At 42.6% G+C, this 14,900-nt stretch overlaps 1 protein-coding gene across 3 annotated transcripts in view; it reads left to right on the top strand.

Annotated features, from left to right (window-relative positions):
- RGS5 (regulator of G protein signaling 5) overlaps positions 1-14,900 on the top strand; it is a 146,527-nt gene that overhangs the window by 60,650 nt on the left and 70,977 nt on the right. Inside the window, exon 1 of one of the 3 annotated variants that reach the window (XM_060198201.1) lies at positions 14,538-14,670. The exons of 1 other annotated variant lie outside the window; for it this stretch is intronic. Coding sequence is in view for 1 of the 2 variants with exons in the window: in XM_060198198.1 (XP_060054181.1) it covers positions 14,627-14,670 (44 nt within the window). In the remaining variant the exon portion in view is untranslated. Of the gene's footprint in view, positions 1-14,537; positions 14,671-14,900 lie in introns of those variants that run through there. One more of the 3 variants, XM_060198198.1, reaches the window with a different exon arrangement.

Consider the following 14,900-nt stretch of genomic DNA (forward strand, 5'->3'; position numbering starts at 1 on the left):
AGGTTTCTTTTCCTAGAAATCCGATGTACCCCAAGTTCATGAAGCCTCCAGTTCTCATAAGCTGTTCATCCCTTAAAGAGATGACCAATGAGAAAGTGACTTCTAAGCAGCCTAGTTTCTTTGGGTAGTTGTCATCAAAGCCTGAACTTTAGACTTCTTTGGACATATGTTCAGAGGGTGTGTGTGATGGTCCTGTAGACTCAGTCACAGTCACAGAGAGCAGGTGTGGGTGGAGTCTGGGGTGACACAACCACACAGGCCATGTAGCCCCAGAATCAGGAAGCTTGGCCCTCAGAATCCAGCTACCCACTCAAAGATAAAGTGACAACATCTCTTGATGTGCCTTGCAGTGACATGAAGACTTTAAATTTTTTCTTTTTTTATTTATTATTGGATAAATACAGAGAGAAATTGAGAGGGGAGGGTGAGATACAGAGGAAGAGAGTCACCTGAAGCACTGCTTCACTACTTGTGAAGCTTTCCCCCTACAAGTGAGGACCAGGGGCTTGAACATGCATCCTTGTACACTGTGATGTGTGTGCTTAACCAGGTGTGCCACCACCTAGCCCTAAGATTCTGTGTCTGTGTGTGTCTGTGTGTCTGTGTGTGTGTGTGTGTGTGTGTGTGTGTGTGTGTGTACACTATGCACCTATTATGTTCCAAGCTCTCTTCACCTGGTTCTGTTAGTAAGAAATATGAAGTGTTAATGCCAGCAGGTAGCACACCTAGTAGAGTGAACACATTGTCATGCATAAGCACCCAGGTGCAAGGCCTTGGTCCCCACCTTTAGGGGGAAAGCCTTACTAGTGGTGCATCAGGGGTTGCAGGTGTTTCCTCTAATTTCCTCTTTCTGTCTCTCCTTATCTCTGTCATCTTCTACCAAGAAAAATGGCCACCAGAAGTGGCGTCATGCAGCACTGAGTACCAGCAATAACCCTGATGGCAAAAGAAAAAAGAGAACTATAAAGCATCTCTCTAGAAGATCCATCCAAACCTTACAGCTGTCCTCGACTTTATCTACATCAGAACATCTCTTAGTTCAGTGCTTCCTATTCAGAAACATAAATAGGAATTCACTCTCCATGGTGACACAGCAGAAGACAGAGGAGGGGATTTAGGGACAAAGAGGCAGCAAGATGATGGATGTATGGCCTGGGCCTGTGATATAGTAACCAGTCATCTAGTTATTAATTCCCAAAATGTCTAAACATCGCCTGTACTGAGTCAGTACCTGGGAAAGCCTGGCAAGTCAGCCATTAGCAATTTGGAGCAATTTTTCATAAGTTTGTTTGCCTTTTTGATCTCTTCTGTAGTGAATGTTTTATTCATATCCTCTGCCCATTTTTGGATGGGGTCACTTGCTTTTTTGTTGCTAAGTTTTCTGAGCTCTTTGTATATTTTGGTTATTAGTCTCTTGTCTGATGTATGGCTTGTGAAGAGCTTCTCCCATTCTGTGAGGGGGTCTCTTTGTTTTTGTGAAAGTTTCTTTGGCTGTGCAGAAGCTTTTCAATTTGATGTAGTCCCATTGGTTTGTTTCTGCTTTAGTCTTCCCTGCAATTGGGTTTTTTTCATCAAATATGTCCTTGAGGCTTAGGTGGAAAAGTGTTCCACCAATGTTTTCCTCTAAGTATTTGATAGTTTCTGGTCTAACATACAGGTCCTTGATCTATTTGGAGTTGATTTTTCTTCTGGTGAGATAAGGTGGTTCAGTTTCATTCTTCTGCATGTTTCAACCCAGTTATCCCGGCACCATTTATTGAAGAGAGCCTCCTTCCTCCATTTAATATTTTGGGCCTCCTTATGAAAGATTAGATGTCCATAGGTGTGGGAAAGTAGATCTTAAAAGCTCTCCTCACAAAAGAAAAATGTACAGTATGAATTATGAAAATTAGAGTTAGTTTAGTAATCACTTCATAGTCTACAAATATATCTAATAATTATCTTGTATAATTTGAACTAATGTATTACTTAGTGTAAGTTATAACACAGCAAAATGTGGGGTGGGAGAAGTCTACATGATTTAATGGGTAAGGTCCTTCTGATACTTAAGGGAGAAATAACACCAGCATTGCATATTTCCCTGAGAATAGAACAAGAAGGAACGTCTTAGAGCTTATTTTAAGAAAATGGCATAACCTTGATGGCAGAGTACATTACAAAGAAAACTGCAGATTAATTTCTCATATACACATAGATAGAAAAAGAAAAAAAAGAACACCAGAGGCTTCAAAAACAAAAGGCTTATTCTTGAAAAATAAATAAATAAAATACAGCAACATACAAACTCATATAAAAAATATGATCCATAATAACTACAACAAAAAAACAACAAGGGCAACAAAAGAGAATAAATAAATATTTAAAAAATATATGATCAAGGGGGGTTGGGTGGTAGTATTTGAACCTATCTGACAATTTATAACACAACATTTAAATAATTAATACAACAATATATAGGTGCTCAACTTCCTTTATTACCAAATAAATGCAAATTACAACTCTTTTTTTTTTTTCCAGAGCACTGCTCAGCTCTTGCTTATGCTGGTGCTGGGGACTGAACCTGAGACTTCAGAGCCTCAAGCATGAAAGTCTTTGTGCAGAATCATGATGCTGTCTTTCCCACCCTGCAATTACAATCTTGATGAGATTCTGGCTATACAGCCAACAGAATAGCTAAAATCACAGAATGCCAGGTGCTGACATTGTGAAAATGTAAAACAGCTGAAACTCTTCATTGGGAGGGTATGAAAATTTGTCCAGACGTTCTAGAAAACTGATTGTATCTACTAGAAACTGGGTATATACTCTGTGTCTCAGTAACTCTCTGCCATGTACGCTTAACCCACTGTGCTGCCACCCAGCTCCCCATCAGTAACTCTCTTCTAGGTATACATGTGTCCAACAAAGATGAGTTCATTGATTCACTAAAGGAGATGTTCATGGAGCAATACTTATAATAGCCAACTGGAAATAACCCTTTTTTTTTTTTTTTGCTGGGGCTCAGTGCCTGCACTATAAATCCACTGGTCCTGGAGACCATTTTTCCCATTTTGTTGCTCTTGTTGTTGTTGTCAGTGTTATTATTGCCATTGCTCTTGGATTAGACAGAGAGAAATCGAGAGAGTAGGGCAGGACAGAGAGGAGGAGAAAACGATAGACACCTGCAGACCTATGATGCGACTGCCTATGATGCCACCCTCCTGTAGATGGGGAGGAACCAGATCCTTATGCCAGTCCTTGAGCTTCACACCATGTGTACTTAATACACTGCGCTACCATCCACCCCCAACCCATCTCTGATACAATGAAAATCAACTATGATGGACTGAGAGGTGGTGCAGTGGGTAAAGTGTTGGACTCTTAAGCATAAGATTGCAAGTTCTTCCCCAATATCCCATTTTTTAAAGATAGATCAAAGAGACAGAGAAGGGGGTGGAGGGAGAATTAACAGAAACCACAGTATCGAAGCTTTCCTCAATATAGTGGGGTCTGGGCTCAAACCAGGGTTACACATATGGCAAAGCAGCATACTATCCAAATGAATTATACATATAATGTATATGGGGGATAAGTGAGGGGGTAGGGGAGATAGCATAATGATTATGCAGAAAGACTCATGCCTGAGGCTCTGCGGTCTCAGGTTCAGTCCCCAGCACCACTACAAGCCACATATGTAAATGACATTTTGTTACTACAATGAAAATGACTTTGACCTTCCAGACCCTTTGCAAAGTCCTAGATGTGCCAGGAATTTCCAGTTCACACTTTGAAAAACTCTCATAATTCAATTAGACAAGTTACACTGTGCATAAATATGAATTAGTTCCCTAAACACAATGAACAAGACTTGATGAAAAGGAGAGGAAGAGGCAAAACTTTTATAAATTAGAATAGGGGATTCTGACTCAGAGGAGCTTGAGGATGTGTGGGGGGTCCTCTTCATGCTTTCTCTTGATCTGCTAGGTATGTTCAGTTTGTAAAACTCTTGGACCTGTATATTTGCAGCAGTGCTCTTTACATTTTTCCCACTTCAATAATGGGCCAAGAAAATTATCCAAAGTACTCTAAACACTTACTGGATGCTAATCTCTTGACTTCTACTTGGAGCCAGAAATTCAGCCAAAGAAGACAATAAGGTTTTGATTTCCACACCCTCTGGACCTTTTGAAAATGACTCCATGGGGCGTGGGGGCGGAGGGGGGGTTATAGAGTCGTTCTGGGTGTGGCGGCACCACCACCTTAATCCTCTTGGTGCCTGGCTGTCTCCCAGATATAGCCCAGATACACATGCAGCAGTGTCACAATAGCTAGCTTTGTCCTCTCTCTCTCTCTCTCATAACCCTAAAGCTATAGAAATTTATTATGATGATGATGATTTTGGACAGAAACTGAGATAGAAGGGGTATATATAGAGGGAAACAGAACGAGACACTGGCAGCACTGCTTCACCACTAGTGAAGCTTTCCCCCTGCAAGTGGGGACCAGGGGCTTGGACCCAGGTCCTTGAACATTGTAGCACTTGCATTCTAACTGGTGCACCACTGCCTAGTGCCTTCTTTGTCCTTTCAGGAAGTGGACCATGTCCACTGAGATGTGTGGGGAGAGGGACCTGAAGCTGGATGGAAGTTTGAATGTGGCCTGTGTAGAGACCGCAAGAAGCGGACTCCTTCCTACCGCAACATCGTCAGCTGTGGCTCTTGTGTTCAGGTGGCTTGTGCCCACGTTGTATGATAGGGCTAGTTGGCATTACAAGCAGAAAGAGGGACAGGAGACATGGAAGCAGTCAAGATGCTTCCTACACCGGAAGACTGGCCCATGGAGCAGGGATTTACTTGTCTTCTGTCTCTGACTGGGTCTATTCATTGAACAATTTGGAGAAGGAAACCAGTGGAGGGGACATGGAGGTGGTGTGGTCTATCATCTATTGTGTGTCCCTCCACCCCCCACTTTGAGGACCACAGAGTTAGCTGTCCCCTCCACAGAGCTCTATCCTTTCTTCTGGAAACCTCTGCCTTTGAGAGGTATCTGCAGTTGATGTGTATAAAAGCTTTGAAATACACTGGGGATACAAGCCCAGGGCATGAAAGTTTCCATTTGGTGAGGGAGGGCCATGAGGTTGAGAAGAAGAGCATAATGGATTTCAATTCACTGGTCATGTGTGTTTCCTAACGGAATATTTGCCATATTCTGGTTTCTCCCACCCCTCTTCTGGCCCTATCCTATGGCCTTCCTCCTCCCTGACTACACTTTTGTCATCAGTCTTTTATATGCAAGCCCTTCTCCCAGTGATCCTAATTTGAGTGCACCATCTGGCTTCCGGCTGCCACATGAGCATCATGCGCCTCCTATAAGTTAGCTCACATAGTCCTCACTCTGCCTGCCAAATGCAGCTTCATTTATTGAGTATGTTTTATAGATGAACGGCCTGGTGCAGAGACTTTGTCACTTTTTGCCCAAGGTCACACAACTAGCAAGAGACTTGGATTAAGCCCAATTATTGGGTAAAAAACTCAGTTTCTTGGCCTATGAAATAGCTCACTTGGAGCCTGGCCCCCACCACACTGAAGAAAACTTTGTTGTTGTGGTCTCTTTCACTCTCTTTCTACCTCTTCTGTGTGTATCTAAAATACAAACAAGCAGGGAGTCAGGCAGTAGCGCAGCAGGTTAAGCACAGTTGGCACAAAGCACAAGGACCAGCATAAGGATCCCAGTTTGAGCCCCCGTATCCCCACCTGCAAGGGGGTCGCTTCACAGGCAGATGGTGAAGCAGGTCTGCAGGTGTCTATCCTTCTCTCCCCCTCTCTGTCTTCCCCTCCTTTCTCCATTTTCTCTCTGTCCTATCCAACGACATCAGTAACAACAATAATAACTACAACAATAAAACAACAAGGTCAACAAAAGGGAATAAATAAATGTTAAAAAAAAACAAGAAAACACTTCCTCAATTCCAGGGTAGCCCTCCCTCCACAGCCGCACCAGACTGCCCACACCCAGTCCTTTTGATATTTGATGTAAACTGCACATGATATCATGTGTGTTGAAACAACTGTGATATAAATTCATGATTATCTGGCTACTGCCTGGCTGACAGAGGCCTGATAATTGCCATCTAAACTACATTCCCAACAAACTTTGTAGGACCTCTGACCCGAGGCAGCAGCGTGTAGATTTGAATTGGTCACTCATGGTCAACTATGGGGGGAGTGGGGACTACAGAGGTTTTAAATTAAACCTAGGACTATGGAGACATAATGGTTCTGCAAAAGACTTTTATGCCTAAGGCTCTAAAGACCTCAGTTAAATCCCCAGCACCACCAGAAGCCAGAGCTGAGCAGGGCACTGGTAAAAAAAAAAAAAAAAAAATTAACCTAGATCTTCAGAATCAATCTCTCAATCTCTCTCTCCCTCGATCTCCCTCTCCCTCTTTCCCTCTGTCTCTCTCCTGATTGTGCTATAATGTTTCCCTTGGCTTTGAGAAGTATGTGGGGGTTGGGGAGGGACAGAGTGTCTGCTCGAGTTTAAGACTCCATTCCTCTTGATCTTTCTGTTCACTCTTGGTGTCTGTTCCTATACAGTTCTCTGGTACCCACACCACACTGGTGGCTGAAACTCCCCTGACTTGTCCACTCCATGTCTCATTTGACTGAGCCCCAGCAAGCTTATGCTTTTCTGACTGCCCTATGACTTATTCTCACTGCCCTGTGCTGTGCATGGTCTACCACTGTCTACAATCACATGCCTTTATCTGGTGTTGTCAGGGTAAGCTCAGGTCCTGTAGGTCCAGTCCAATGATTCTGTCACACCAGTGAAAACTCTTGTCACTTGAATTAACTGAGCTGCAAGGGAAGTTTAGATTTGTGAAAAGCAGGCTATATTGCTGCTCCATGGGAAGCAAGTGCTGTGTTTTGGAAAGAAAAGGAGAATGAGTTAGGCAGGGCAGCTGACTGGCTCTAGGCTCTATTCTGTGCTAGATGATGGGGCTTAGTCGATGGAGGTTTGGGCAGAGCACAAAGACTTGCTCCAGTGAAAACCAATTCTCCCCTGTCCCCACCCCTACACACATACATCCTGATCCTGAAATCCACTGGATCTGAGGAAGCAAAACAAAATAAAAACTATACCCCTCCCCATTCTCCAATCTAAAAAGCAGTGGAATCCAGGAAGTGGTGGGAGTGATAAATGAAGAAGCCACAGATAAGGGAAGTGGGCTAATTAGTGAAGAGGAGTCAGAGAAGGATCCTGGGTGCCCTGAGTGATAGGGACAGGGGTTGAGTCACAACACAAGGTCAGGAAGCTGGGGCTTCTGGCTGGAGCTGCCTCAGAGTGGAAATTAATGCTGAGCTCTGGCAGCATGTCAGTGGATGGTAAACTCTGGGGGGCTGGGGCTAGAAGCTGATCAGTGGTGGCCTGTGTGCTCCCAACACCTTTCCACAAGTTATCTGAAGACCTCTTAGTTTATGTGCATGAGCCCACCCCTCAGGATTCAGGGAACCCAAAGGATGACCTACAGGAGATTAGGGGTTGAACCCCAGTTGATAATGTGTCATGAAATGTTCAGTCTACCTGGAATGACCTTTTCCACCCTCAGTTCCCACCAAGATGGTGCCCCTAGATAATGTCAATTATCAGTTACTTAATGAAAGCTTTGGGACCTTACAGTAACAGATTTACCAATCCAAGTAAATCCATCCTGCAAGCTTTTTTAAGGCCCATGTTCTCTATTTGACCTCAAGAAACTCGGTCATTAGACACCTGTGTTGCTTCTAAGTTTAGGCTATTACGGATTGTGCCGATATAAACATAAGTGTACAGATATCTCTTTGGATGGGTGTGTTTGTCTCTTTTGGATAAATCCCTAGGAGAGAAATTGCCTGGTCATAGGGTGGGTTCATTTCTAACATTCTGAGTATTCTCTAGTCTGCTCTCACAGGACTTGAACTAATTTGCATTCCCAGCCCCCTACAACTTCTTCAACAGCTGTTGTTACTGTCTTTTCTAATGTATGACATTCTCACAGGTATATAATGGTACCTCATTATTGTCTTTATTTGTGTTTCTCTAATCATCAGTGACTTTGAGAATTTTTCTTTCCTATATCAGCCTTTTGGATCTCTTCTTTGGTGTTTATATATTCTCCCAATTTTTTTTTTGTTTTGTTTTGTTGTTGTTTTCTAATCTAAATAGAAAAAAAAAAGTAAGGAAAGAAGGATGGGAGGGAGGAATGAAGGAACAAATAAACCCAGAATCTACTATAGGCACCAGACAGAAATGATTGCGGTTACCAGATTACAAGACCCCTCCATCGTAGAAATTAAAGAAATTCAGGGGCATCTGTACAAAATCTTCACACAGATCTGGGAGCCCACATTGAAAACCCTGGTGAAGACAGGAGGCACTAAGGATTAAAAGATAAATCCTGTCTCCTGGAGATCCTGCTTATTTTATGGAAAAGAAATTAAGCCCAAGATATTGGGGCTCAGAAAGATTGGTTCAAAAGGCTTTGTTTTTCAAACATCCTCCAGAACTAAGTAGATATTATTTGCAGCAGGAACAGGGACTCACCGAATGTTCTTCCAAGAGAAATTTTTTGTCAAGGGAGGAGGCCATTCTCCAGGGAAAAGGGCAACCTTTTTTAAGAGCCACTGTTGACCTTGAGGATAAATACATTAGAGTGATTATGCCAGAATGGCAGCTCATACAGAACTCTGCTGCATGGCTTTTCTCTATAGAGATACAGTTGGATGAACTCCCTGTCTTCAGTGTCTTTTTAAAAAAACTTTTTAAAAAAAATCTTTATTTATTTGCTGAATAGAGACAGAAATTGAGAGGGTAGGGGGTAGTAGAGAGGGAGAGAGACACCTGCAGCACTGCTTCACCACTTGTGAAGCTTTCCCCCTGCAGGTGGGGACCAGGGGCTTGAACCTGGGTCCTTGCGCACTGTAACATATGCGCTCAACCAGGTGCGCCATCACCTGGCCCCTTCAGTGTCTTTTGGAGATAAAAATCAAACTGTGGAGTCTAAACTCTACTCCATCCTACTCCTGATTTGACATGCCACAAAGGACCCCAAGAGGGCCATTTCCATGGGAATCATCATATCTTACAGCAGCTGAATCTCCATTAGATGAGTCTATACTTAAGAGAGAATTCCAACTATCAGAATGCTTAAAAACTTAGCAAAATGTAATATACATACACATATATGAAAATATATGTGTGTGACTATAAATAAAATATATATGAAATACCATTCTTTCACTTTCCTTCCACTTTGTATCCCAGTGGATCTAATCCATCCCACCTAGGTCTGCTCACTTCAACATGTACACATCTCATCTCATTTATCCTTTTAGCTGGTTTGCACTTCTTTCTTTCTTTCTTTCTTTTTTTTTTTTTAAAAAAAACAATAAATGCAAGATCAGAAACCACATGGTTATATCAATAGATGCAGAGAAAGCCTTTGACAAAATACAACACCCTTTTATGATCAAAACATTACAAACAAATGGGAATCGATGGAAAATTCCTCAAGATAATGGAGTCTATATATAGCAAACCTACACCAACATCATACTCAATGCTGCAAAACTGGAAGCATTTCCCTTCAGATCAGGTACCAGAGAGGGATGCCCACTATCACCACTCCTACTCAGCATAGTGTTGGAAGTTCTTGCCATAGCAATCAGGCAGGAGCAAGGAATTAAAGGGATACAGCTTGGAAGAGAAGAAGTCAAACTCTCCGTATTTGCAGATGATATGACAGAAAAAACCTAAAGAATCCAGCAAGAAACTTTTGGAAACCATCAGAAAATACAGTAAAGTGTCAGGCTACAAAATTAACATACAAAAGTCAGTAGCATTACTTTATGCAAACACTAAGAAGAAAAAGAAATCCAGAAAACAGTTTCCTCTCTGTTCTTTTTAATAATCACTATTTCCATTCAAAATTATCAAGGGCCCCCATAGAACCTTGTTGTCAATGTGGGTCAACAATGGTAGAGAATATTGCATCCTTAGAAGGGAGGCTGGATAACATACTCTACCTGCCACCCAAGGAAGATGGGTCCTGAAATTGGGGCAGCTTGGAACATTTCTACTCATGACCACAGAATATGAGCTCAGATCTACAGGGATGCAGAGGTCACATAGACTCCTAAGATGAATATGGACCCCAGATCATGTCAGTGGGGTTTATAGTCAATAATATTTATACACCTTTCCCATATTTGGGAGCTACTCTCTTCCCAGATCCAGCTTTCTGGTCCTTTTTCCAGCCATGACATCATCTCCCCAGACAGTAACTTGGATCCACCTGCATATCAGATAACGGGCTCAAGTAAAAAACAAAAAAACAAAAAAACAAAAAACTAGTATAGTCATGGGCCATTTGGAATATAACTAAAATATGCCTACTAGCTATCTACAGAACGGAGATCCCCCCCCCCAACTTTTCATCTGCCCTAGTCCAGCCTTAGGTTCATGATTAGTCAACAACTTGTTTGGCTTTATATGTTAACTTTCTTTTCAGCCACCAGGTTCCAGATGCTACCATGATGCCAACCAGACTTCCCTGGACAGACTACCCCACCAATGTGTTCTGGAGCTCCAATTCCCCAGAACCCCACCCACCCCACTAAGAAAAGAAAGAGACAAGCTGGGAGTATGGATCGACCTGCCAAAGCCCATGTTCAGCAGGGAAGCAATTACAGAAGCCAGACCTTCCACCCTCTGCACCCCATAATGACCCTGGGTCCATGCTCCCAGAGGGTTAAAGAATAGGAAAGCTATCAGGGTAGGGGATGGGATACGGAGTTCTGGCGGTGGGAATTGTATGGAGTTGTACCCCTCTTATCCTATGGTTTTGCCAGTATTTCCTTTTTATAAATAAAATTTTTTTAAATTATCCAATGGGCCTATGAATTAGCTCGCCTGAATAGTGTACTGCTATACCATGTTCAAGCCCAGCTCCCACTGTATTGAAGGAAGCTGAGATGTTGTGGTCTCTTTCATTCTCTCTGCTCCCTGCTTTTTCTATCTCTATATAAACACAGAGAGAGGGTAGGGTGGATATTATCCAATAGCTCAAGAGGTAGCATAGGATTCTAAGTTCGATCCTTGCCATCACAAGTGCCAGAGTGATAGTCTGGTTCTCTCTCATTCTCTTTCTCCTCTCATAAATAAATATTAAATACATAAAAAGAGAAGGAAAAAAAGTCTTTTCTTTCATCTCCTTTCCTTGTCAGTTTATAATTTGCTTATTTATGATTTTACATTCTTTCTTGATTAAGCTTGTTAGTGGCTTGTTATATTTGTTCATTTTAATTTTTTAATTTTATTTATTATATTTATTTATTTATTGGATAGAGACAGTCAGAAATCTAGAGGGGAGGGGAGATAGAGCGTGAGAGAGACAGTGAGGTATCTGCACTCCACCACTTGTGAAGCTTCCCACCTGCAAGTGGGGACTAGGGGTTTGAACCTGAGAACTTGCGCACTATAGTAGTGTATGTACTTAACCAGGTGCACCACCACCTGGCCCCTCATTTTTCTTTAAAAGTAGGAATTTGTTAATAAATTAGGCTTCTTCTTTTTCTTTCTCTACCCCATTAAGAAAATTCTACTATTATTTTTATATACTTGATTTTTAAGCTTTTTATAATTTTCATCTTATTTCACTTTATTGTAATTCATTTTATTGTAATTTTCATTTTATTTCACTATTGTCAGTTAAAGTGAATGGTTTTGTGACTCTTTTTCTGATTATGGCTTTAAATGTAGCTCATGGTAACTACTATAATGTAGTTTATCCATAACCATAGCTTTTTAGAGTTTCTGAAATGTTAATGTGTATTTCTCCTTTTTTATTCAGAAGTTCTACAGTGCAAGGCTTTACACTGTCTAGGTGGAAGGACCCTTTGTTTTTGGTAATCACTTCTAATTTAAATCCATTGTGATCACAGAGTGCTATAGCATATTTTCTATTTAACTGGCAGAAACAGAGTAAAAGACTACAATACCAAACCTTCCTTCAGTGCAATGGTGGCTGGGCTCAAACTCAGGTCATGCACATAGCAAAGCAGCACACTATCCAAGTGGGCTATTTCACCAGTTTTCTTTAATTTTGGCACTTTGGAGGACTTGAAAGGATTCGGAGAACACTCCTAAGAGGTGTACCTGTAGATGGATGTCCATCAGTCCTATCCTGTGTATTTCATTAAAAAATGCCAGCTGGTGGAGCCCTACTGGGGGAGTCCTGAGTTTCCCAAACAGACATGATGGGCCTAGACTTCAAATAAATACCTCTCTACTGGTCATCTCTATCAGGAACAACAAAACAGAACCCTTTATGGGCCCCCATAGGACCTTGCCCTCAACTTGGAACAATGGTAGAGAATGTTCCATCCTCTGAAGGGAGGATGGACAACATACTCTATGCTACACTTGAGGAAGATGAGTCCTGATATTGGGTCAGCTTGGAATGTTCCTACTCATGACCACAGAATGTGAGGTCAGATCTACAGGGATGCAGAGTTTACATAGGCTCCTAAGTGGAATATGGGCCCCAGATCAGATCAAATTGATGGTGTTTATAGTCAACAATATTTATACACCTTCCCCATATTTGGGAGCTACTTTTTTCTCTGATCCAGCTTTCTGTTCCTTTTCCAGCCATGACATCATCTCCCCAGATAATAACTTGGGTCCACCTGCATATCAGATTTCAGGCTCAGGGGGAAAAAGAAAGAGAAAAAGAAAAAAAAATAGTATAGCCACAGGCCCTTTGGAATATAATTATGCCTACTAGCTATCTACAAAATGAAGGACCCCTCAACTCTTTATCTGCACTATTCCAGCCTTTAGGTTCATGATTGTTCTACAATTTGTTTGGCTTTGTATGTTAACTCTCTTTTGAGCCACCAGGTTCCAGGTGCTAGCATGATGCCAACCTGACTTCCCTGGACAGACAACCCCACCAATGTGTCCTGGAGCTCAGCTTCCTCAGAACCCTGCCCCACTAGGAAAAGAGAAAGGCAGGCTGGGAGTATGGATTGACCTGCCGACGCCCACGATCAGCAGGGAAGCAATTACAGAAGCCAGACCTTCCATGTTCTGCATCCCACAATGACCTTGGGTCCATACTCCCAGGGGGTTAAAGAATTGGAAAGCTAGAGAGGGGATGGGATATGGAGATCTGGTGGTGGGAATTGTGTGGAGTTGTACCCCTCTTATCCTGTGGTTTTGTCAGTGTTTCCTTTTTATAAATAAATAAATAAATAAGTAACTAATGCCAGCTGGGGCTGGGAAGACAGCATAAAGGTGATGCAAAAAGACCCATCCTGAGGCTCTGAGGTCCCAGGTTCAAGCCTAGTACCACCATAAAAGCCAGAGCATTGGAGATATATATATATATATAAAATGCTGGGTCATTAAATTAACCTTATAAAACCAATCAAAAGTCCTGACCAAGTTTAAAACATAAGCAAATACTATAGGAATTATCTTTAATATCAAATATGGAATGGATATATATATGTATTTTATTTATTCATTTAAAAATTATTTATTATGTAATTCCCCCCCTTTTGTTGCCCTTGTCGTTTATCATCATCGTTGTTGTTGTTATTGTTATCATTGTTGTTGGGTAGGACAGAGAGAAATGGAGAGAGGAGGGTAAGACAGAGAGGGGGAGTGACCTGCAGACCTGCTTCACTGCCTGTGGATGGACCCCCTGCAGGTGGGGAGCCAGGGGCTGGAACCTGGATCCTTATGCAGATCTTTGTGCTTTCTGCCACCTATGCTTAACCCGCCACACCACCGCCTGGCTCCCAATATTTATTCATTTTTTTTATTGAGAGAGATACAGGGAGAAAGATACAGAGAGAGAGAGGCCAGAACACCACTCAGTTCTGGCTTCTGGTGGTACCCAGGATTTAAAGCCTCAAGCTCAACCTCAAGCCTCCAGCACTACCACACAACCATTGTGCTGTCTAGGGAGACCCCCAGCTTAAGTGGAGTTTTTCTTGCTTGGTAATCCTGGAGGTTATTTGCACTTTAGTCTAACTTGGACATTTGCATTTACATAGGAACCAAACAGCCACCTAGGCTTTGTCCTAATGTCATGGAAAGGAAGTGGGGTACAGGTTGGTAGACTTGAACTTTGAGCATAAGAGGGGTAAGGAAGGCTTGCTTTAGCCTAATGCTAGGCATAGGGAATGATCCCTAGATCTCATCATGCTCCCTAGGAGAAAGCAAAGTTGGAAAGACACTGCCCTGGTTTTGGCAGATGGACAGCAGCAGCCTGAGGCTCTGAGCTTCCCCACAAAGCCACATGCTGGCCTGCCTAGGATGAATGCCCCAGCAGAGTGTGGCATTTACCTTGCCCTGGCTGGAGAGTTTCTGATAAGAGCCCTTGGAAGTTGGTGCAGCCACAGTGCAGAGAAAAGCATACAGCTCAACCCAACTCCACTGCAGCTCTAGGGACTCCGATTGGTCAGGAGGGCGGGGCTGAGAGAGGCCCTTATAATCCGTAGAGGAAGGGATAGTCCCCAGACACTTGGGAAGTTTGCAGCCTCCAAGGTACTCTGCAATTGGATCCTGTGTAGCGGCTGGCCAGCTACTTGCTACAATGTGCAAAGGACTGGCAGCCTTGCCCCACTCCTGCCTGGAGAGGTGAGGGTCAAAATCAACTGGGGCTTATGGGACTATGAACCCCCAGGGTCTCCAAACTTAACTAGGCAGGGGGTTCTCATCTCTGTTAGCTGCACAGACTGTTTTTTTTTTTTTTTTTTTTTTTTTTTTTTGGTGGGTGGGGAGGCAAGGAGAGAGTTCATAGAGTGGCTAGGTCAGACAGCATTTCGTGTCTAGAGGGGCTTGTTCAGAGTTAGAGGAGCCACACTGGG

Source organism: Erinaceus europaeus, chromosome 9 (genome assembly GCF_950295315.1).
Source record: "Erinaceus europaeus chromosome 9, mEriEur2.1, whole genome shotgun sequence".
Taxonomy (NCBI): domain Eukaryota; kingdom Metazoa; phylum Chordata; class Mammalia; order Eulipotyphla; family Erinaceidae; genus Erinaceus; species Erinaceus europaeus.